The sequence below is a fragment of the Akebia trifoliata genome, chromosome 11 (genome assembly GCF_017979445.1).
Source record: "Akebia trifoliata isolate Shusen 1 chromosome 11, ASM1797944v1, whole genome shotgun sequence".
Lineage (NCBI taxonomy): Eukaryota > Viridiplantae > Streptophyta > Magnoliopsida > Ranunculales > Lardizabalaceae > Akebia > Akebia trifoliata.
In genome coordinates, this window is record NC_141385.1 from 38,539,788 (window position 1) to 38,565,326 (window position 25,539).

Consider the following 25,539-nt stretch of genomic DNA (forward strand, 5'->3'; position numbering starts at 1 on the left):
TGTACTTAGCTGCCTCTTGTATTTTCTTACACACATGCACAGATATTCTTTTTGAAACTTTATACCTCTCAAGTGCAAGATTATATCTTTGTGGGATCCTTCTTTATTGTGACCTACACATGAATAGCGGTTGTTTTTGTAGAAGAAATGATTTATTAAGAATTCTTGGATGTTCATAGAAATTACATCAACCAAGATATAAAAACTAGCCTCATATAAATATTCTAACTAATTAATACTTTCCATTGTAGAATATCCTATTGCTATATATTATTCTCCATCACTACCTTCCTTTTGAACGAGATACATTGATTATGATACAATGTATCTCATGTATCATAATACAATTGCTGTTGGAAGTTTAACAACTTGAGTGTAGGCTTCTCTGTATCCTAAAGGCAATACTTTTTAGACCTTTGTGTAATTGTGGTTCAAACCAAGTAAGGGAGAAAATTGTCTTAAAGAGATCGAATTTTGAGCCTTGAAGTCTTAAATTTCCTTCATTGAATTATTCCATTTTCGTATACTTTTTCCAACAGTTGCACCCAGTTCCCTAACAGTTTTACACAATGTTTTGAAGTTGTCGGAGGCTTACCCAGGATGCTCGCATAAAGGCAAGGTTCTCATAAAACACACTCGAGATTTTAAAGAAAGGCCTTTTTCTTTCAAATTTTTTTCAAAGAGGGGTTGAAGGAGCTCATGCCTTAAAGAACAGAGGCGCCTTTTTGGCACCCATTGACCAGGCATACTCCATGACGATGTGAAGGTTTTTTTTCCCTAATCTTTTTTGTAATATTATTACATTGAAGTCCTTATAAATTTACGAAAAGATCATTAACTATAACTAAAAAAAAAAAATCTCTATTCTTTACAAGCATTAGTAGATCTGCAATTCCATCAATCTCTGGCTCTTTGTTTTTTCATTTCTTCCATGTGTCCTATCTTTCTCTCTACGCCTTTCTTGGTTTCATCTTTGGAAGTGCATTAGGCTTTAATGATTGCCTTTTGTTTTAGGGATTAAAACTTAGAAAGTTGGAATTTTCAAGTATTAAACAATGTGGTACAATTTTAACTTGATTTTAATGAGTTTGGGAATTATATTTGGATATTAAACTTTGGAATGTGAAGCATGATCGTTCTTAATTTTTTTTTTCTTTTATATTTTTTTATACTGATGTCTTTGTAACAAAGCTTAGTTTTTTTTTTTTTTTTAAATTTACTTGGCAAGATAGAGGTCATAATGCTTCTTGTTGACCAATGTGATGGATCATATTATCATCCAAGGGAAGATATAAAAATAGATCAATGGAAGCATTAGTTCTTGACAGAGTAAATAATGAAGTTGGAATCATGTGTTGGACCTCCAATTGTTGGGTCTTTCCCTTCATGTCTACCATTAATTCAAACAATCCTATGTAATGAAGAACAAGATCAAAATAATTGAAGAAGAAGAAAGTACTTACTTTTCTATCTCTCTCCAAAACTGAGTTACAAAGATATTTATAGAAGAAGAAAAAATAAATAAAATATAGTTTTATTCTAATTGTGTATTTACTATAAATAATAAATACTATTTATAGTAAATCTAAAAATAGTAAAGTTCTAATTATTTTCTAATTGAATTAAGAATCCTAAATACGTTAACATCTTTTTTGCCACAATTTTACAATCACGATTGAATTAGAGTTATTCGCAGTCCAAGATGCTATTAATAGAAAATTCAACTCTAACTGTGATTTTAAAGGGGTAAACAATATTGAAACGTTCTCTTAAATTACGCTGGTTGCACTTTGGGGAATGAGAACTTTGGCATTCAGTCGTGTAGCTCTCTCAGTCCTCTTTTCAATACTTTTGGAATCGTTGAATTTCAAGTCTGTATGATAAAATTATGTCAAATTTACTATAGATTATGTAGATCCTCATGGATCAACTAGAATGGGTTAATCCATGATACAAATCTATTATGTCACACAACATTGCGTACACATGAATTATGAAGGTTAATTTGGTCATTCTAATGTATTATATAAATTTTAAAATTAAAAAAAAAAAATTATTTAAGGAAAGATAAACCATTAAGTGATAGGGGAGAGAGTGGGGTGTCCAATTGCTTACAAAGCTTACCTAAGAAAGGTGAGAGGTCAACTAGTCGGCCAAAGCACTTGTAAAATTTTGGAAATATTTTGCTCTTTTCAATTTAATTACAAAAATGCCCTGAAATGGCACTTTTTTAGGGTCGTGTCGAGAATAATTGAGATTGGACAATTACTATGAAGTTTTGTTGTTGATGCATGAAATGGCAACTAACAAGCCAAGACATAGTACACGAGGATTTCCAATATTAATGCTAAAATTACCTTTAACAACTATAAAATGTAAAAATGTCATTTTTGACACTTACCTCTCCAATGTTTCATAAAAAATAAAAATAAAAGCCATTCATTTGTTGTGGAAGATAATTTGGTAAAATAAAACCTATTCCAAAAAGTACTTTTTCTTTTATTTGAATGATAATTTGATCAAATAAAGTAATTCAAAAGCAATATTTTATATTCTAAAAGTCACTTTAAAAAATTATGAGATATGTTAAAATCAATGTCAAATATGACATCAATTTTAGCATATGTTATATTTGAGACACCATTTAAGATGTGCATTGGAACGTATTTTTGAGATGCTATTTCAAAATTTGGAAGTGACATCCCAATTTGAAAGACCATTAAAGATGCTATAAGGTTCAGGTTGATGTCTACTTTTAAATTTTAGAATTTTACTAAGAGTCTTTGGGCTCAACTTGTGGCATCCAAAACTATGATATGATGTTTCAGGGTAGTAGAAGACAAAATTCTATGAACTTCGTATTTTTTTCACCATCAAATTTTAATTTTAAATTTGAGAGTTAATTGGAAGTTCGGTAATTATCCATTTTAAAAACCTTGGATCAAGTCCAAATGAAATTAAATTAAATTTTGTTTAGATTGAATTTTTCCAAGAAATCTAGAGGGTTGTGGTATTGGATTGCTAATGTGGTAGTCCATTTTAGTGAAATAACCCTTAGTAAGGTTTAAAATCTCACTTAGTAATAGAAGTGTTAGTGTAATTTTTGTTGTAAAGTTACCAAGGTGGTTCGGGTTGACATCTATTTTTGAATTTTTATCAATTCCCTCAAAGAGAATACTGATCTTTTTATTCATTTTAAAATGAAATTAAAAAAATTAAGACTCTGCATATTGGATGATTGCCCTAGGCGTGTCTAATGCAGACATAGTACAAGACCTTTACACTTGTACATGACGATGGGACATATTTGAAGGTGTCAACTTGCTAAGTTGGTTAAAGTACATAAATATTGATACACGACGTGGGTTCAAAACCCATGTTCATCTACTAATTATAATTACTGACTACTAATAATCTTCCTTATCAAGAAAAATAATGAATTGCACGCCCGGGGGGGAGGGTGATTTAGAACATATGGATAAGGTAATAACACATAATAGGGGAGTCGTGATAATCTGACTTACTCATGGGGCCTACTCAATTGACACCCTTGACGTGACATGTTTGGGAATTGTAAATTTGTACATCTCGGAATACATGATTCGTTTGAGATACACATTTTATGAGAAAGTGCAGTTGTATATCCCAAGGAATGCAGATCTACGGATCCGATCAAGTAACGCTAGAGGTGTCGATTGAGAATGCCACGTGGGTAAGTCAAATTATCACGTTTCCATACTAGGGAGGTAGGATTGGCGTGACAATTGACGTCCATATAGAGAGTAGGGATTCAATGGACTGACCAAAATTTCGGGTCAAAGGGGCCCATGTCATTTATATCAACTATCTATATTTAAAGAAAAGGAAAAATTACTTAATGGTCCTTGATGTTTATTTTTTTTACAATTTAATCTTTGACCTTTCAGGTTATCAAAATGGTCTATTTAGTAAATTTCTCTTATCAAAACAGTCTATAACTTCACTCTAGACATTTTACACGATTGAAATATCGATATTGACCTAACCAGTTAAGCTCACCATTTTTCGTTCAAAAATTCGATTTCCAACATCTCGGTCGAGTTTTGGAGACTCCATTCTACTGAAAAGGATTTGAGAAAGAAGAAGTCATTTTCAAAATTTTATTTTTATTTAATTTTATTTTTCAAGCAATTTGAATATATGTAAATAAATCAAGTTTTTCAAATATTGTATTTCCTTTTTAGATGAAAATCAATCAAGGATGGTTCTTTTGGTTTGAAATCATCTACACAAGTTGTTATGTCTTTAAGTGGATCTTTCCATGCATTTTAGTTGGAAAAAATAAACAAAAAAAAAAAAAAAAAATGAAATTGAGTGGATTTTACAACGTCAACATCGGTAGTTTTTTTACAATTATTGTTGAGGTTACCAATTTTTTAATTTTGTCGATCTCACCAATAATTTTTTGAGAATATTGTTTTAAAAAAAACCTATTTAAAATAGTATTTATTAAAAAAGTAATAATTTTTAAAATATTATTGAAATGAACCAAATTCGACTGTTGAAGGGTTGAATTTTTTTTTAATCAAAATTTCAATTGTTAAAGTGTCGATTTTTTTTAATAAAAATTCGGCCCTTAAATTAAAATTATTTTTTTATTTTTTTGACCGTCATTTAGTCGTTGTTTTTTTACCATTATTTAGTTGTTGTTTTTCTACCGTTATTTTACCGGTGGACTATGTGTATATATATACATATTGTACACTTTTATTTTTTCACAATTCTCACTATTTTGATTCTCTTATCATTCTCTCACAATTACATTGAAGATGTCTTCAAAAGTCATTATTTGTCGATATAAATATTACATTGAATGTATCACGTATATTAGTGGAAATACACAACTTTTATTAACTTCATCAAAAATTACATATATAGAGTTAAAAGCTCTTATTTTTTTAATTTGTAATATTCAACGATAGTTCTTAATAAAATCAGTTATAAATTTAGATAATGAAAATTTTTTAATTGATATTTTTGACCAATGAACTTAAGAATATATATTAAATTATAATCAAAATTTTGGGGATGTAGTTGTCATATTATGCAACGAAGCTCGTAAACAAATATCGAGTATCTTTTACTTTAATTATGTTATTTTAGATAACAAAATAAATAACGTGGTAAATAATTTAAAATTTTCTTTTAAATTTGATATTATCACGTGGCAAATATTTCAAATCTAAACTTAATCACGTGGCAAATATTTCGGATCTAAACTTAATCATGTGACAAACAAACAATAAATTATAATATATAACATAATAAATAACTAACATATCATCATCTTATTTTCAAATCATGATCATTCTCCAAAATTAAAAAAATAAACAATACCTTTGTAGATCTTGATCCAAGGTAATAAGAAGAAGAAGAAGGAAAAATGGAGAAAAACCAGAGAACTAGAGACAAATCAGAGAGGAGAAGAAGAGGAAAAAGGAAGAGAGTGTCGAAATAATGGAGGGAAGGACATTTTCGACCCTTAAAGGGCTGAAATTTTGATTAAAAAAAAATCGGCTCGTTAAGGATTAAATTTTTTATTAAAAAACTAATACAAAAAAAATCGGTAATTTTACAGTCGAAATTTCGATAAATTTTTTTTTTTGCCTTTCAACAGTTGAATTTGGTTCATTTCGATAATGTTTTAAAAATTGTTACTTTTTTAATAAATACTATTTTAAATAGGTTTATTTTTATAATTTTTCCTAATTTTTTAAAAAATTGTCAACCTCGACAATAAAAAAATTGGTGAGGTCAACAATAATTAAAAATTTGATCACCTTGATAATAATTTTATAAAAACAATTTTGTCGACCTCGACACTATAAAACCCACCCGATTTTATTTTATTCAAAATTTTCTAACTAAAATACATAAAAAGATCAACTCAAAACTTGACATAACGACTTGTGTAGATGTCAATCCAAAAGAGTCATCATCGATCAATTTTCATCCAAAAAAGCAAGCAAAATAATTGAAAATGACTTTTTCCTTCTCAAATTCTTATGATCAGAATGGACTCTCCAAAATTCATTTGGGATGTCGGAAATCCAAATTTTTTTTATTTATGAAAATGGTGAGTTTGAATGGTTTGGGCAATTTCAACATTTCAATCTTGAGAAATGTCTAGAGTGGGATTTAGAGATTGTTTTAAAAAGAGGAATTTACTAAATGGACTATTTTGATAACCAACAAAAGTCAAGGATTAAGTTGAAAGAAAAGTTAACATCAAAGACTATTAAGTAAATTTTCTAAAAAATGAATAGTGTTATATATATATATATATATATATATTAGATTTGATATTAAAAAAATGATGAAAGCAACAATTGGGTATCTGGTCTGGATCTAATCAAATCCTATTTGATGTAAAAATTATAAATTAGCTTCATCATATATGTAAACAAAACATATAATGTAATTTACATACTTTCTCACATTTTAACGGATCCGAACTATCCAGAGCATTGATTATATTTATCAAAACCCAAATCCTTGATTCATATACAAAGTTGTCGAATTGGAACAGATCAGACTTTGGGTCTCATCATATCCATTGACAGCCCCAAATTGCCTGATGTTCATTATGCTAGAAACAATAATATGATCTAATCGATTGAGATATTCAATTTTTGTTTTGTCTTAGATCGAACGGTTGAAATAGATAGACCATTTGGGTTTGTCCATCTTGAATTGGCCCACCCAATTGAGTGGTTTGGAAGGAGTTATATATGGTAAAGGCATTTATCTTTTTTTGTTTTTTAAGTTATTACTAAGATAGTTCTATTTTATCCACTACAATGGGAGTGGCTTATACAATACTTTCAAAACCAGAGGAGTCAACTTGATTGGATTTCAAGAGTCAAGACGACTCAGTTCCCAAAAGTCATTAGAACTAACACGATGAGTCAAGTCGGAAATTAATCGAGTCAATCTCCAACTTGATTGAGTCATTTCAAAAAATGCACCAAGTCAAACTAGAAACTCAATTGATTTATGTGGCTATATTTAGTATTTATTTTAAAAATTTTATAAATATAATATTTTTATTTAATTCAACTGAGTCAATGAACGATTCACATGATTATCATCATCATGTGGATCAACTCTAAGACTGAGATGACTCAGTCAAGTAATCTTAGTCACCTAAGAGTTCTCAAACCATGATTTTTAAGATGCTTTTAGATTAATAAATTGTGAGGCCATTTTAGTCTTTTCCACTCCACCTTAAAAGAAATGGGACCAATGTCCCATAACATGTAACCTCCTCACCTACATTAAGCTTCCACAATAATACAACATTGATTACTTCGATAAAAACCCCTAACCAACATATCACACCAGCTTTGGTCTACAAATCTTCTCCTCCTCCAAGAAATAAAGCAAAACAAAGCCAAAAAGAATATATTGTTAAACCATCACCACCACACCCGATTTCCCCCAAACCTTTGCTTTGTTTTGCTTTCAATCTAAGCTCCCCTCTTCATGTTCTTGCCCTTACACCCTTCTTAATTGTTACTCTCTTGTAATTCCCTCTCTCCCATTTCTCTCTCGAAATCCATGAAGATTTCATTGTATTTATGTCCCTAATCATCACTCAGGTACAATTTTTTTATTTTTTATTTTACCTCCATTTCATTTACATGTATTTAAGGTCCTAACCATGGTTCCAAGTTTCATTCTATATCAAAATATTTTGATAGAATGTTTTAATTTAGATTGAGACCAAACAGAATATATATTAAGCCCAAAACATTGAATGTTTCAGATTGTTTCGGAATGTCGCAAATATTTTTGTTGAGACTCAATTTTTCATAAAATTGAAATATTGCTTCACATTGATATCATGCACCCAAGTCTAGCTCTAGTACCAAATTGATCAAGTATTTGAGATTGGACATGGGATCTTTGGGCAACCCTCAGACTTGGCTACCTTATGATAAACTAAAGGACTGTTCTCAAGGATTTTGCAGTTTATATTGTCCTCAATGGTGCTTCGTCATCCACCATCCTCCCCCTCCCTTTGGATTCTCCGACGATGATGATGATTCAAAGACTACCTTATCACCTTTTATTATAGTGATCATTGGTATATTAGCAAGTGCTTTCCTTCTCGTAAGCTATTATACTCTCATCTCCAAGTATTGTGGTAACTTTGATTTGTTTCGAAGACGAACAAGTCGCGATCAAATTGAAGAATTCAATGAGAATCAAAACCCATCACAACAAGAACCGTGGCAAGTTTTGACAAGAGGATTAGATGAGGCTTTAATTAAGTCAATTACGGTGTGCAAATACAAGAAGGGAGATGGGTTGGTTCAAGGGACGGATTGTTCAGTTTGCTTGGGTGAATTCCAAGAAGACGAGTGCCTACGTTTGTTACCCAAGTGTAGCCATGCTTTCCATGTAACATGCATCGATACATGGCTAAAATCCCACTTGAATTGCCCTTTATGTCGAGCAAATATTGTATCTACTACTCCCTTGCAACTTCATGAAGTACCGCCTCAAGTACAACAAAATCCTTCAGAAAGTGAACCTTCACTCGAAAACCAACACGAGAATCATGGAGTGGATGTTGTGGAAGCTTCAGAAACAAATGGTGAAGTTGTTATCCCATCAAGCGATATTGTTCCAATGACCCCCTTACAAATACTTCAAGAATCGGAAGATTTGGATGGGAGAGACACTACGCTTGAGATTAGAGATGAGGGAAATCGAAAGGTTAGACGATCGGCTTCTTTGGATTCTTCGTGTCAAAGCCACATTTCAGATTTTGATATATTGTGTTCGAGTGAAGACGATGATGATCAAATAGAGGATCATGATCAACAGTTTCAGATGGGCGTGGGATCGTCTTCTGAACAACATGTAGAAGAACATAGCAAGTCTAAAAGTAGAAGTAGGTCCTTCCATTGTGATATTAGTCCAACTACAATGAAGAGATCTTTCTCTAGTGGGAGATTCTTGTTTACTAGGAATGGAAGAGGAAGGAATGCAATTCTTCCCTTGTGAACTCAATATGCATGAATTCAAATGTATGAAATCTTATATCAATTGAATGGGTTATTCTCCTTCTATTGTATTATTGTCCCCACGTGAATTCAAATGTATGAAAAGGTGATCATAATAGAATTACAAGTTATTCTCCCTTTTAGAATCATAATTACTTAGGTGTGTTGAGATCTTTGCATCAATTGAATGAGAATTCTCTCTAGTGAAGGGGTCTCCTGATGTTTATTTACACATTTTTGTTCTAATTTTTAGTACTTAATTTATGGGTTTCTGAATTATGGAATTTAGATATTATTGCTTCCAAGTTATAATCATAGTTTTAAAACTCGTCATCCCCTTGACTTGAATCGATTATATTTTGAGGTGCCCTGCTCACTTAGTAGTCAAGTCGGCTAAAAAATGCACCGAGTTGAGTCAAAACTAGACCAAGTTTTTCAGCTATATAAAATATTTTTGTGTAATATATTTATTTAAAATAGCCGAGTTGACTTGTGGATTTTCCAACTTTACTTAACTCGGTGGACATTCAAGTCAAGTTTTAAAACTCTGGTAACACCTTATCATAATTACTGGCGTCGGCAATATGAAACCTGTTCGTCGTTTAATGCTTTAACCGCCCACTCAGAACATGGATCACGACATTCTGAACTTAACCCACATACTGTTTTAATGTGCAAAAGAACCTAACCCTTGAAATATTATATAGCCCCAACCCCACAAGTGGTGAAGACTCGACATCAAGGTGCCAAACCTTCCTGTCGGTGCGCGAATAATCTTATTTTATCAGTTTGTGAGTTTTTGAAGTTACCCGAAATGAGTGCAACATGTTTAGGAACCAAGCCTATGATTGAACCAAAAAATTAGCAAATTGGTTGGACCACAGGTGGACCCTGGTTCAATTTGGTTTAAAATATTTGTGGTTAAATTTTGGATGATTAAATCAAATAAGATGTTTGGCATTTGCATTAGAATATTAAACAAAGTGGGATTCATAGGGTGAAGGATTTTGGGTTTGGGTCTGTAAAATTTTGATTGGTTAGGACCCAAGACAAGGTCCAGCCCTCTGCAAATTGATTTCAGGCCTGAAACCTCTAAAAGAGCCGGAGTTGGTCTAGTTTACCAATGGTTAACCTAATTGTGGGCCCACGCATGAAACATCAGCCTGATTGGTGATTTCCATGTCGACTTTGAACAATCCAAGGGCATGAGTTGGAGTGGGTTTTGGATAGTGGGCTTGGCATTTGAGTAGCTAACTAGCTACTAGGATTACAAGATCATGACTCAATACAATTATTCCACTCTATATTATGTTATAGTTCTAATTAGAAGAAATATCCAAATAAAAGATTTTAAAAGAGCAAGAGGAAGACTCATGATATTAGATGAAAAATATATATGAACTCATTCTCAATAACATAAGACTTAGCGTTTAACCAACCCCAAATTTTTGGAGTAAAGCTTGTGGTTGTTGTTGTCGTCACCTGAGTGGTAATTTTAGTCTTTCGGTTTGACGATCTGATGGTGGGAATCCATCCCCATAAACATTTTCGCATCATCTTTGATACGCTGGCTCCATGAATATGTTGGGATTTGGAGAAAACTTTGATTTTCCTTTTACTAGCATACTCCTTTCTTTGTACTTCTACTATACATATTTTTCTAAATTAACATCTCATTTGAAAGAAGTCCTAAAACCCTAAGACATTCCCAATTAAGAAATAATTTTCAAAATTGATCATCGTACATACCATCATCATCATCATCATCAAAAGCTTATCCTAAAAATTTAAGGTCTCAGGTAAAAGAACCATGTTTCTACATTCAAGTCTCAGAAGCCCAACTCAAGTTTTAAGATCTTGTAGCCAAAAGACTATGCTCTCTTATGAGACATGGCTGAAGCCCAACCTCATCGCACATTGATTGGGCCTTAAATCCCATTAAAGTCTCCTAGTTTATTTAAAAAAATGAGAACCCCAATATGTCCAACCCAAGATTTGGAAACTCTCTCTACTATAATAATAGACAAAAAAAAAAAAAACACAACTACAACACCCAAAAAAAAAAAAAATTTGTGACCACTTTCTCAAATTCCAATGTTATTTTTTAGGGTTTTTTTTTTTTTTTTTGTCTTGCTTAACCTAGGGAAGCTTCCTCCTCAATTATTTTAAGCGTATGGTGAACTGCACCAGCTATGTCATCTACTGAAGTGAGGTGGCATCCTTCCTCCACCTGCAAGGAAAATATTCCATTCAAACCCTAAAGCACAAATTCTTTAAATAGAATAATGTAATAAGAGAAGGCTAAGGCCAAAGGTGAAACACTATCTTGGAAACTCATCTTAAAAGAGAAAATCCAAACACATTCAATGTAACAACTAATATACCTATCCCCCACCATTGTTTTTTAATCAAGATGGGGACTACCACTTTTTTTTATATAATGCATCAACTAATGAAATTATATATCACCTACCAAATAAGGTTACACACACACCGAAAAAAGCTTAAGGAGATTCTGAAAAAAAAAAAAAAAAAAAAGAAGGAACAGAGCATTTTGAGGATTGATGTCTTTCTCAATCTTATAACTAGTGTCTTTAAATTTCAAAGCGATTGAGTAGAAACCAAAATCGAATAATTTCTTGGGAGTTGAAGAAATAAAAAATGGTGAATCATTAAAAAAAAGAATGATTATTTGCACCCTAAACACCATATTTTGATTTTAGTGTTTGTTACTTTATTATGTTGTAAAACAAATCAAAATAAATAATAATTGATGTGGCGATCAAATATATATATTCCGAAATTTCTAACCCTAATTTACAAGTTAAAGAAACGTGGATCATCTGATTTTTGTAAACCACTTTTGATAGGGTTAGAAGTTTTAGAACATGCTGATTTTTTATGAAGATGGTCTCCTCATCATAGAGATTAACCTCACAAAAAATCAACAAATTCCGAAACTTCTAACCCATGTTCTGAAAAATGTTTGGCTCTCTTTAGGGCCTCCGAACGTCACCCAACCATTTACCCCAACATGTTTTGTCCTACATGGGTTAGAAGTTTTGGAATATGCTGACTTTTTGTGAGGATGATCTCTATGGTGAGAAGATCTTCTTCATCAAAAATCAACCTATTCCAAAACTTCTAATCCCATGAAAAATGGTTTACAAAAAATAGACGGTCCACGATTTTTCAACTTGTAAACATGGGATTAGAAGTTTTGGAATGGGCTGATTTTTGGTGAGGATGATCTTCTAACCATAGAGATCATTCTCACCAAAAATCAGCCAATTCCAAAACTTCTAACCCATGTAGGACAAAACACGTAGGGTAAAGTGTAGGGTACCGAACATTTATATATATATATATATATATATATATATATATATATATATATATATATATATAGGGGACGGTTCGAGGGACGTGCTGAAAACCAGCTGAAAAACAGACGTTTGAGAGACGTTTGATCTGAGAAAACGGACGGCGCAGATTGTGCAAAACGTCATTTAAAAAAAAAAACGGAATTTCTTTTATTTATAGAGAACTCCCTCCTCTTTTCTGTTTTTTTAATTACCTCAGTTTTTCTATTTTTTTTAACTAAATCTAACAACTTTGTTCTGTTCATCTTCATCTCGACAAACCCTTTGAGACTTCAGTCATCTCTCTTCTTTATTCATCGGCTGCTCCTCCACTTCGTCTTCTCCAAGCTATTACACGTACAGGTATAGTTGTTCTTTCTCTCTCTCTTGCTCTTGCAAACTTACAAAATTTTCAAAAGCTGGAAAAATCATAAGCTTATTAGCGTCATCAGTCATCACAGACAAGGGGTACTTAACGAAAAGCTTGAGACCACTCGATCATCTCTCTTGCGCGTATGTCACCACAGTCAAGAGAGAGAGAGATGAGTCACGGAGGGAGCAACATAAACTCAGTGTTCTATGCTGAGTCGTATCATCCTATTCAAGCGGGAAGCATCAACGACACAGATATTCTCCCGCACGACAATGGCACCTACAGAGCTCTCCTTTGTTCTACTGCTGGCCTCTGTGTCTTCTCTCTCTCTCTCTATCTCTCTCTCCCTCTCTCTCAAAATTGATTATTAATATTTTATTTTATTTTACAGATGACCCGTTTGGGGATCCAAAGGTTATTGGAGACCCTTATTGCACTTTGTTTGTAGGATGCCTTTCCCACCTCACAGCCGAAGACTCCCTCTGGAAGGTACACCTCTTTATTATAAATATAAAAAAAAAACGAAGAAGGAGAGATGGGTTTGTATGGGTTTCTATCGAGAGAAAAACGAAGAAGAGAGGTTTTCTGTCGAGTTTCTATCGAGAGAACAGAGAGGAGAGATGGGTTTGTATGATTTCTGTCGAGTTTCAATGAAACAGAGGAGAGATGGGTTTTGTTAAAAAAAAAAAACAAAGAGAAACGAGGGAAAAGTCGAGGGAGTCCGTTGAAAAATAACGAAATTTCTTCACTTTCGTTGAAGTGATGTTTCACACCATCTGAAACGTCCGTTTCTCTTCATCTAACGTCTCCAAAACGTGGTTTTCTTAGACGTTTTCCAAAACGTCCGTCGAACCCCTCCCATATATATATATATATATATATGGGTCAGGTTCAAGGGCCATATGAGAAAACATATGTAAAAACTTTCGTTTTTAATAAAATTTTAAAATATGGGTTAGAAATTTTGGATTGAGCTGATTTTTTGTGAGGATGATCTCTATGATGGGAAGATCATCCAAAAAAAAAAAAAAAATCAGCCCAATCTGAAACTTCTAACCCCATTAAAAGTGATTTAGAATGTGGAGCGTCGATTTTTTACCAATTTTTATCATTAATTTGTAAATCACTTTTGATGGATTTTGAAGTTTCTGATTGAGTTGATTTTTTGTGAGGATGATCTTTTCATCATAGTGACCATCCTTGCAAAAAATCAGCTCAATCCAAAACCTCTAACTCTCATTTTGAAAAACGAAAGTTTTTTCATGTGTTTTCTCATATGGCCCTTGAACCGCCCCCTATATATATATAGGGAAATGTTCAGCACCCTAAGTTTTACCACACACTTTAACAAACGTTTTTTGTCCTACATGGGTTATAAGTTTTGGAATGGGCTGGTTTTTGGTGAGGATGATCTCTATGATTAGAAGATCATCCTCCCCAAAAATCAGTCCATTCCGAAATGTTTAGCCCCATGTTTACATGTTGAAAAATCGTGGACCGTCCATTTTTTGTAAATCATTTTTTATGGGGTTAGAAGTTTTGGAATGAGCTGATTTTTGGTGAGGATGATCTCCTCACCATAGAGATCATCCTCACCACAAATCAGACTACTCCAAAACTTCTAACCCATGTAAGACAAAACACGTTTGTTAAAGTGTGTGGTAAAACTTATGGTGCTGAACGGGACTCATATATATATATATATATATATATATATATATATATATAGGGAAATGTTCAGCAACAAACATTTTGGCAAAACATTTTTCAAAACATGGGTTAGAGGTTTTGGAATGGGCTGATTTTTGGTGAGGATGATCACTACGGTGAGGAGATCATCATCATCAAAAATCAGCCCATTCCAAAACTTCTAACCCCATCAAAAATGGTTTACAAAAAATGGACGGTCCACGATTTTTAAACTTGTAAACTGGGGCTAGAAGTTTTGGAATGGGCTGATTTTTGGTGATGATGATCTCCTCACCGTAGAGATCATCATCACCAAAAATCAGCCCATTCCAAAATCTCTAACCTATGTTTTGAAAAATGTTTTGCCAAAATGTTTGTCAAAATGTTTGTTGCTGAACGGGACCCATATATATATATATCAAAGGGTCCCGTTTAGCACCAAACATTTTGGCCAACATTTTAGCCAACCATTTTTGTCTTACATGGATTAGAAGTTTTGGAATGGGTTGATTTTTGGTGAGGATGATCTCTATGGTCAGGAGATCATCCTCACCAAAAATTAGCCCATTCCAAAACTTCTAACCCTATGTTTACAAGTTGAAAAATTGTGGACCGTCCATTTTTTGTTAACCATTTTTGATGGGGTTAGAAGTTTTGGAATGGGCTGGTTTTTGGTGATGATGATCTCCTCACCGTAGAGATCATCCTCACCAAAAATCAGTCCATTCCAAAACTTCTAACCCATGTTTTGAAAAATGTTTTGCCAAAATGTTTGGTGCTGAACATTTCCCTATATCAAATGATCAAAAGAGTTTAGTAGTCTACTTCAAGGTCATCTGATTAGGCATTTGACGGAGCCAACGCCTTTGTCCTATATGACTTAAAAGTTCCTGATTGGGCTGATTTTTTGTAAGTATCATTTCTATGGTGAGAAGATCATCCTCATAATAAATCAGCCCAACCTGAAACTTCGAACTCCATCAAAAGTGGTTTAGATTTGTACACCATTAAATTTTATTATTAATTTGTAAATCACTTTTGATGAGGTTAGAAGTTTTAGATTAGGTTGATTTTTTGTGAGGATGATCTCCTTATCATAGAGATCGTCCTCACAAAAAATCAGCTCAATCCAAAACTTTTAGGTCATATAAGACAAATTTTGGTTCCCTAATGTTGGTTAGTGAACACTACCCATATAAATATGTATATATTACACATGTACATATTGTATTTATCTACTCTCACAGAGTCAATCTATGTTCATTTTAGTCTTCCTCTCGCTTTTAGAATTTTGAACTTTCACATTCCTTCTAATCAGATTTTAATCGGCCTTCTCACTAAAATTATTATTCATTTCATATTAAATTTGATCAAATGCCAATGTTCAAAGGAGGTAATTCTAAGTTTTATGTATCTAGCACAAAATTGTTTCGAGGACATACCTTGGTACTGAAGGAGTAGAGAACCAATGTGTCTAATGTGGTAACATTGAGGTGAAGGATTGTGAGCTGAAGGGTCTCAAACCAAGCCACCATCTTGTAGAGTTGTCTAGGTCTCTTTCTTGAGAGGATTCGAAGGTGTGCGTGGGACTCGATCAATGTAACTTCGACATCTGCAATGGCATGTAAATTCTCTGGTGTGCACACACTAGGAAGCTGACACCATGAATATTGAGGACTGGTGAAGAATTGAGAGAAAGGAGCAGAGCAGTTGTTTGTGTTGTCATGAGTTCCTTCTAATTCTTGTTCTTGTCCTTCTTCTTGTTGGAGTTGGAGTTGGAACTTTTGGGCTTCAAGGGACTGGAGGAGTTGCTCAAGTTCCTTCACAAAGTTTATTGCACCACCCACTATAGAGGCTTGGTCACCCTACACAAAACAAAATAATTTAATTACATATGATCAACTTTTTTTTGGGTGGTGGAATTACCTAAACAGCAATGTATTTCGCCAAATTACTGAACCAGCCATCTTTCAATATTTACAAAAATGGGCATATATACATTTTGCCGACAACATGTACAGTCATTGTCACCTCATGCTTGTTTTTGGTTCTAAGATGAAATTCTTAATGACAATTGGTTGTATTCTCCAATTTTTGCGATAATAATTTGTTCCACAGTAGGATATTAACTGCATTTTATATGTTTCGAATGTATTTGCTTGCTTTTTAAGGATTCTAAAATTGGATATAGATTTATAACAAGGATGATAAGAAAATAATAAATGTAAATGTACAATAGATAATCATTTTGATAAAAATAAATAACTACTAAATGAGTAGTTCTACCCTAACGAAGATAGTCAGACACTCCCAAACTTACTAAGGCAACTGAGCACGGTACTTGGAGGGAAAATCGAGTATGGTGTGGGGAAACTGACTATAGCTGGTTTTCCCTCCACACGGCACACCAAAAGCCTCAATAATGCCTCTAGCTTTAGGAGCATAATTAGACTAGTAATTTTCTTATGAAATCTGGCATATGGCTATATATTTTCATAAATATTTAGAAAAAGTTGTTTTATAAATCAAAATTTTTTGCAAATTACTCGATTGTTTTTGTGAACCATCTCTTTATACATATAAAGAGAGGTTGCTTTTGTAACATATTGATTAAGTATAAAATAAGGACTCGTGATGAATGCACACAGTCTTGCTACGTGGCTGACATGGCAAGGGCACAGAATCATATATAGATCATTTTCATCGGGATACACAGGAAAAATATGTGCAATTTTGTGCCCTTACTATGTCAGCCGCGTACCAACTGTGCATTCATCATTATTATAAAATAAGAGAGGTTGGTTGCCACACCAATTTTTATTTAGAGTCGTGCTAATGACTCACCAGGTGGCATACTCAAATGACTCCATGATGTGGTAAGTTCAGGTACCATAGATCTAAATGCCTTAGGATACATGATTGCGCTTTCCCATAAAAAAGTGTATCCCGAGAGAATCATGTATCTGGAGGTGTATAGATCTACGGTTCCCGAACTTCTCCACGTAATGGAGTCATTTGAGTATGCCACTAGACGAGTCATGCTATCAGGACTCTTTATTTTATTTTGTAATACACTAACTAATAAAATCATGTATAAAACATCAAATAAGGATATAAGCATACAACAATGGCCAATCTTCTATTTTCTTTTCCTTGATCATTCTCGTAACCAAGCACTTTAGTACCAGACTATTTTTCTCACTTAAGTGAAAAATTCCAAATTGAAGAGCTTTGAATTGGAGAGGAAGAAGAAATGAAAACGGGTGTGGTCACTAAAATATATTTATCTTCTATTTATTTGCCCATAAATAAAAGTACAAGAAAAGGGTTCCAGTCTATTTAATTTTGAGAACTGTTATTAGCACACAAAAATTTACTTATAACATACAAATCCATATGTAAACCAACTGCCTAATTTCAAAAAGAGTGGAGTGTTCTAAGTAAAAGTTGGGATGGCAATAGAATTTCTCTAAAAGAGAATTTTTTGTGGACATTTTGACCAAATAAGCTCAACACCAATTTTTACCAAGAACAAATTTCTATCTTATTAATGAAAACATCAACTGAAAAATGCAAATTAATAAAAGAAAAAGGAAAGAAGGACAAACCCTCTGTGTGTAAGATTCTGGCATGAGGGATCGTAAGACGTTGAGGTATTCGTTCATTTGTTTCCGGCGGTTCCGTTCAACGATAATGTGTGTCATCCTTTGATTATGTGCTTCTTCCTTGTTCTTACATATCCTTGGCCTTCTCAACCTCTTTCGGCATTTCTTCGTAGAATTCGATGTACCATCAATGGCTTCCAACATAGAAGAAGAAGAACCCAAGTTCCTTTGAAGATCCAATGGTCTTAAAATGTTGTTGAATGAGGTTGTCTCTGAAGAACCATGGGAGTGAGTTTGAGTAGGTGATACAGTGTTGTCATACATCATGAAGTTGGATGGATCATTAGATACTAATGTCCCTTGGGGTGTGCCTCTCTACTTGAAGGTGAAACTTTAAACAAAACCCAACCCAGGCCATTATTTTTTTTTTTTCTAACTATTTAAATAGATACCCTCCTTGATCCAAGAACTAGTTCCAAATCATGATATTACAATCATTTATAGCCAAAACTTTCCTTTACAAAGTTTATCTCCATGTATCTTTTGTTTTTTGTGTGTGTGTGTGTGTGTGAGAGAGAGAGAGAAAGAGAGGGAGAGAGAGAGAAGCACTTAATTAATACTTAATAGAAGAATCCTGATAATATGACTCGTGCCCAGGCATACTCAATCGACTCCCTGACATGACAAGTTTGGGAACTATATATCTTTACGCCTCGGGATACATGGCTCCTTCGGAATACACTTTTTTTTTTATGGAAAAAGTGTAATTGTGTATCCCAAGGTGTACAAATTTATGGTTCCCAAACTTATCATGTCAGGTAATCGATTGAGTATGCCACCTGGCAAGTCATATTATAACGACTCTTTATAGAATGCTGATTTTCTAATTAGAAAGTTTCCACTCGATCAAAACTCTACTGTCGGGATACACAATTGCACATCCACATAAAAATGTGGAGTTGTGTATCTTGTGGAAAGTGATCTATGGGTCTGTGTCCATACCACGTCAGCTAAGTATTGATAGAGTGAAGATTTTCTAGTTAGAAAATCATTATTCTACTTAATAGCTTCTTGATATAAGAAATAGTTCCAAATATACCAAAACCGTGCTTTTCATTTGCTCAAGCGTTCAAAATGTGTGCAATGTGTTTCTTTGTATCTATGTTGATCTAAAAACTAGTTCCAAATACAAACATTATTTATATATATATATATATATATATATATATTTTTTTTTTTTTTCAAGACTAATTTTTCCATTTTTAAACTTTAAGGAACTCAATGATTTGCAAGTTAACTCATCCAACTCAAATAAATATATTAAATTAAGTATTTAAAACTAATTTTATACTCTTTAAAATAACTAATTATATTTAATTAAAAAAAAAAAAAAGTATCTCATAGTAAAGTTGACTCAGTGCATTTTCTAGTTCATTCGAGACCGAAATTGACTCGGCAAGTGTGTGTGTGCGCGCGCGCGTGTGGAAGAGAGAGTGCACGTGAAATTGCAGTAAAGGTGTTGTGCTTTTCTCATTTTGGTTTTCCCAGCTTCATAGATTCTGTAAACACTGTGTACAATCTCTGGGCTGTACAAGTGGGCCCAAATCTGTATAGAAATGTGCATAAGACTACAAAAAACCAAAGCTGCTATAAGATACCCTTCTCATTACCTACCTTAGATTCTCACAAAATAATTACAAGAGCGAATTTAGTTTATACCACCAACCAATCCAAGATGATGGCTACTTGTGGCTCCGCAAGGACATTGCTTGATTCAGATCATTCGATCGTAGTGATTCTCCACATAATCGGAATATATACCTCAGAGTATATATACGATGTACAATAATAAGTGATATACAAAATCATTAAATATTAGATAGGATTATATTAGACCCACTACAATGTACTTTTAGTTAGTTAGAATTATTTTAATATTTTCTATATAAATCTTCTTGTAATTTGGGATCTTATAGTAAATTTTTTTTTTTTTTATCAAGGTATCAAAAGCATAGTCGATTCCAATCTCACGATCAAACTGACCATGGTCCTGGCTCCAATCCCACACAACATGAAAAAAGTCTATGTTTGATGGATCAAGAAGTAGAATTTTTTATAGTCAAATATTTTTTTTCGATGGATCGAAAACGTCAAATTAATGGAGGATGGGAGACATTTGTTGGCTCTAAGCCGTCGAATTGGGGAACCCAAAAAATTTCAACAGTCATGGGCTATTGAAATTCGGTTTCTAAAATTTGTTGAATTTTCTTTTCAAATTTTTAGTTTTCATGTAGTGCCATAACTTTCACTCTTTATATTCTATGATCTTCTTAATTATTTGTCACTTTCTTCTCAGTAAGTCTTTTTTTTTTTCCCCCTAACCAATAAAATTCTCAGTTATTATATTCAATCCGATGATCTCTATTTTTCATCATTTATAATCTTTGTTGAGAGATTATCACATTGCATGATCCAATCAAATACGCGCGGAAGAGATCGAGAATGTATTAAGTCATTGGTTCAAAAAGACTCTAAAATGAGAAAGATGAGATGGTGACGAACTTCACAATCAATCAATGACTACCAACTGCTTGATAAATCCTTTTCAACAACCATCACCATTCAATCAATGAGATCAAGGTTCATATTAAATATTGTAACCAATCACATATTTCTCATTCAAAGAAACATTCGATTTATGAGAAAATATGAGAATATAGATATATTATAAAAGGTGTTAAATGAATCGTCTTCTTATGAACATTTAGGATACAAATTTTATAGGATTAGAGTTAGATTAAAGCTATCAGAATTTATTTCTAATTAAAATTCTTTCTATTATTTTTTATATAATCCCTCTTACAGTTCTATAACTTGGTAATCTAATAATAGAAGAATTATTTCTTCTCTCAGATATTATGAGAAAATTTTTAATAATAGAAGGTGGCTTCAATCATACGTAATTTCTATATCTCCAGGCTTAAAACGATGACAGCCATGAGAATGAAAAGAATGGGTTTATTGAGATTTGATTGATGTTGATGGTAACCCTAATCAAGGTTTATATTGAGAATAATGTACTTTTTCTGAGTCAGGTTAGCACAACTCATAACGATATGGTATATCTCATGCATACTTATAATGACATAGGAAAGGAAAATGCTGAAATAACATAAGATTAACATCGATTCTCATCTTGCTGACGTGGATGTATGTATGGAATCCTTGATGCTTTTCATCGAGATATGAGTGAAAAGCATCTATGGCTATGTGTGCATCTCCACATCAAAAATGTGAAAATCGATGTCAATTTTAATGTTATTCTAGATGACTTTATAGGAAATGCAATAAAGTTGAAGGAGTATTCTTAGAAGGAGGGTAAAAGAAATATGCAATAAAATTATAAAGGCATTCTTGCAGGAAAGACAATAAAATTCAAAGTTATCCTTAAAATTCTTAAATCCCAACCCCTCTTTATATGAGGGAGTCTCTTGTTGTGTTTTATTATATAAAATAGGTCAAAATCATCATCCATAAAAAATGTTGAAAGCTATAATATGAATGACAAGTCAAGCCTATCTAGAGTTGCATCCTTATCAAGGTAGAAAAACTTAAAATTATGATTTGAACTTTGAATTATAACATCCATTCCCATTATTTATTTCTTATAGAATATACCAATCATTTTACTATGTACATGTAGTCATCATTATTTTTTAAATCTTGCTGAAGTGGCTGTAAGATTGGATCTCACATTACTAAACGTGAAAGTGTATGAGAACTGTAGATGATTTCCTCAAGATACGAGTGAAAAAGCATCTATGACTCCTATCCACTTTCATGTAAAGATGTGTGATATGAGGTCCAAGTTGAGGCCACTCCCACACTGACTCCTCTTTTCTTTTATACACTATTCCTAGTACTAATGTCCAAACTCCAAATATCATTTTAGCTTTAATATTTAAGTAAGATCATATGCACTTGGGTGGGGGGATTGAAACCCTCCTCCCACTCCTCAACAAATGCTTAGTAAGCGACAATCCAATGAGTTAATGCCTAAAATATCTCCGTGTATAGTGATCTACTTCCACTTAATGTTTTTAGTAGGAAATACATCTTCTAGTTTTTTGACGAAGATTCCACTCCTAATATAGAATCTCTTTCTACACTTTAACATCCAATGGAGTGATCATGGTAGAGGGTGTAATCATGATAGAGAGTAGGGGGGATTTACAATGAGCCCCCTCCCCCCCCCTCCAAAAGAATTTTCAGCTTCTATAAAGATTTCTATGCTATTGGACCATTGTCCGAAGTGTCTCCTCTTTTGCAAAGAAGCAATGTGATCATAAAATTAGGTGGCGACTTAAATCTTTACAAACCGAATCCGATTGGTCTGAATATGGACCAAGGCTCTCAATCTCGTAAGATAATCCCACTCCCATTTTCAATACTAAGTTTTTTTTTTTAATTTTCTAATTTTTAATAATGCTTCCACTCGAAGCAGTCTCTTTTTGGCACGTCTAATCCCACTCCCACTTTGAAGACTAAATATTTTAATTTCTAATTTTTAATAATGCTCCCACTCCAAACATAGTCTCTTTTGGGCACTTTCGCATCCTTAATATTTGATAAATAGTGATATTCATGAGGTTATTAGTGTACAGTTACATAGGTAAGAGAGAGAGAGAGAGAGGGTCTACCACCTTGGACCATGGTCCAAAGTGTCTGCCCTTTTGCAGAGGAATCCATGTGATCAACATCTCCCCCTCGAAAACCACATCTCAACAATATAAAATCTCCAAAAATTTCTCTTTTTTCTCTTCCTTGTTCTTATTCTTATGTACATCTGAGTGATCACAACGTTTACCTCTATATAGAACTATAGCAACCTACTCAAAAGCATGCACCACCTAGTTTAGTAACTTGATATGCAATCCCACGTGCGAATATGTACATCCACAAAGTGGTAACTATTCCTCCTTGGGACCATATATCTCATCTTTGGTAGTTTTGAATTTGCTTTAGTTGATGTGATTTGAGTTCATGTGCATCCACATAAAGTTTATCAACTCAAATCTGTCCATCTTACACCATCTAATGGAATGGGTCCCACTGAAGAGGCCGAACATGAAGATCTTACCCATTCAATTGAATGCCAATAAATCTGGGCTGTTGAACAACAATGATGGTGAAGTAGTCAATCCACAGGATGATTATGATCACTTGAATTGTTGATCTTCTGGTACCACAGGAGACTGACAGTTCTTTAGGGAATCAAGCATAGTTACCAAGTTTGGATTTGACAATTATTCGATGATAGCAGGGCCTGTCAGTGGGGGTTATGTGCTAGCAATGTTGATTGATAATATTCTTGATTTCCTTCTGTGCCAATATTGAACTCACATTACATTGTTTAATTGCAAAATAGAGGAATATTAACCAGTTGAACCTTGAAGTAGGAAGAAACAGTCATTAAAAGACAACTTAATATTGAGGTAGGCTGATTAGAAATATGGGTGTTTAGTACTAATGGGTTGTAGCAATTAGAAATATGGGTGTTAAGAAAAAAATCTTAAATTCTACATATGTGGGGATATAAAACTAATATTTAAAAAATAAAAAATAACGAGTTGTAGCAATTAGTGCTAAACACCCATATTTCTAACTAGTCCATTATAGATTCATTTTGATATTTAAAAAAATAATAATAATAATAAATCTATGCAGCAGTTTTGGTCTATGTAGAAGTAGGCCTTATTTCTTGTATAGACGGGAACTTCAACTAATTTTTCTTTTTTCAAACTTCAATGGGGTTTATAGCCCCCACCCGGGTCCTATTTGGCTCTGCCCAATTCAATTTAATTCAGCTATATCTAAAATAGATTGAAAATTTTCAAGAATTATAAAATGATGTTGTAGACAATGTGAGGATTCAAAACTTTTCGAAGTTTTGAAGTCATCTACTTGAGGGTTTGGAGTCACCACCATTCAAAAAGTATGGGTGTGAATGAACATCGCTAAAGAGTTTTTGAAAATTCTATTTTTGGGCTTATGGTGACTCACATATCCAAAAAATAAGAAAGAGGTCTACCTAAAGGACTAGGTAAGGGAATTTGATTGACGAACAAGGAAGGTGTTAGGCACATTATCTCACTCATCTGAAGATGTTTACCATAAGTGAAGTAAGAAATCTGCTTTTTGAATTTTGAAGATAAAGGGACTTATAGAGATATTAATGGAAAAATAGCTATAGTTTTGTTTTGTGAAATAAATGAATTAAAAAAATGAGCAAGATAAAAAAAATAATAATAAATAAAAAAGAAGTGGGGTGCTTGTTGAATTTTTTTATAGGTTTGAGACTTTGGTGAAAATCCACTTAGATTCCATCATTTTGAGTCGTTGAGCCTTATGAGAGACTTATGTGCTCACTTGAGAGCATCTTTTTAGTGGTTTAGTATTTATGAGGCATCCATGAATTAGACACTACCACAAGAGGACTAGTGACCATTGTCCATGAGTTGTGTTTTCTTTGGGACTGTTTTTGTTGGCCTCAGAGTTAGACATGAATCTATAGGGATCCACACCTTAGTTCATAACCTTTTAACATGTGGCGTGTGCATAATATGTATGCATGAATGGACTTATAAAGAGGAGATAACCTCATAGAGGATTTACTCTTTAACTTTTGAGCCATTGAAATAAAAAGAAGCTACAACTATGATTTTTTTTCTTTTTTTTTTTTTGCTAAGCAACTACAACTAGAAATTTAAATTGCATAGAAATGAAATAAATTAACAACATTTATAAAAAGCTAAAATGCTATCATGAAATGTATTAAGGAATTATTAGGGGAGATTACCTCACAATGATGGATTATTCTCTACCCTCAAACTTTAACCTAGGAAAAAAAATTGTAAGTCTACATTGCTTAAAAGTAAAAGAGCATGTAAGTAAAGATATTAGAAAGCAAAGGGAAGGTGGGAAAGTATGAGAGGGTTATTACATAAAGAAAAACAAAAAAATAAAGCTTCTCTCCACCGTGGTCTCTTCTTCTTCTTCTTATTTCCTCTTCTTCTTGATTTTAGCTTTTTGGAGGTTTGAAGTGAGATTTTGACAAAGTTTTGGGGATGCTAGAGAGCTTTGAGGAGAAAAAATTATAGAATTTTGAGATGATTTGAGCTCCTTCTCCAATTTTTCTTGGATAGATATATTATTTTTAGGTGTTTTGGAGACTCTTGGGATTAAATTTGTCCAAAGTCCTAGAGTTTCCAATATTCTCACTAAAATTATATAGAAAAACCTCAATTCTCCCTCATCAAATAGTCATTGATTGTCTTTTACACTCCTATAAGTCTTAGTAATTATGTTGATCAAAGAATAAGATTGTAAAAGACAATAAGTTTTTAACAAATTTTTTAGGGAGGTTAAAAGAGTCCAAGGACCTTGACTTTGAGTCA

At 33.1% G+C, this 25,539-nt stretch overlaps 1 protein-coding gene and 1 pseudogene across 2 annotated transcripts; one reads left to right on the top strand and one right to left on the bottom strand.

Annotated features, from left to right (window-relative positions):
- The first annotated feature begins 7,368 nt into the window (after positions 1 to 7,368).
- LOC147391550 (RING-H2 finger protein ATL52 pseudogene) lies at positions 7,369 to 9,184 on the top strand (annotated as a pseudogene). The gene is made up of 2 exons (XR_015182901.1): positions 7,369 to 7,640; positions 7,808 to 9,184. The product of XR_015182901.1 is annotated as an RING-H2 finger protein ATL52 pseudogene (transcript).
- Positions 9,185 to 9,375: 191 nt separating this feature from the next.
- Positions 9,376 to 18,629, bottom strand: LOC147391551 (transcription factor bHLH94-like). The gene is made up of 3 exons (XM_086458819.1): positions 18,086 to 18,629; positions 15,920 to 16,342; positions 9,376 to 11,283 (listed from the first exon to the last, which is right to left on the bottom strand). The coding sequence occupies exons 1-3, from the start codon at positions 18,407 to 18,409 to the stop codon at positions 11,188 to 11,190; spliced, it is 843 nt and encodes a 280-aa protein (XP_086314945.1). The 5' UTR covers positions 18,410 to 18,629; the 3' UTR covers positions 9,376 to 11,187.
- Between the last annotated feature and the right edge of the window lie 6,910 nt (positions 18,630 to 25,539).

Bases quoted from the DNA above. Each gene is read 5' to 3' on its own strand.
- LOC147391551 (XM_086458819.1), bottom strand. From the start codon at position 18,409: ATGATGTATGACAACACTGTATCACCTACTCAAACTCACTCCCATGGT. The intron at 16,343-18,085 runs GTTTGTCCTTCT...TGTTTTGTGTAG, and splicing joins CAGAATCTTACACACAGAGG to GGTGACCAAGCCTCTATAGT. The intron at 11,284-15,919 runs GTATGTCCTCGA...TTTTCCTTGCAG, and splicing joins TCTACTCCTTCAGTACCAAG to GTGGAGGAAGGATGCCACCT.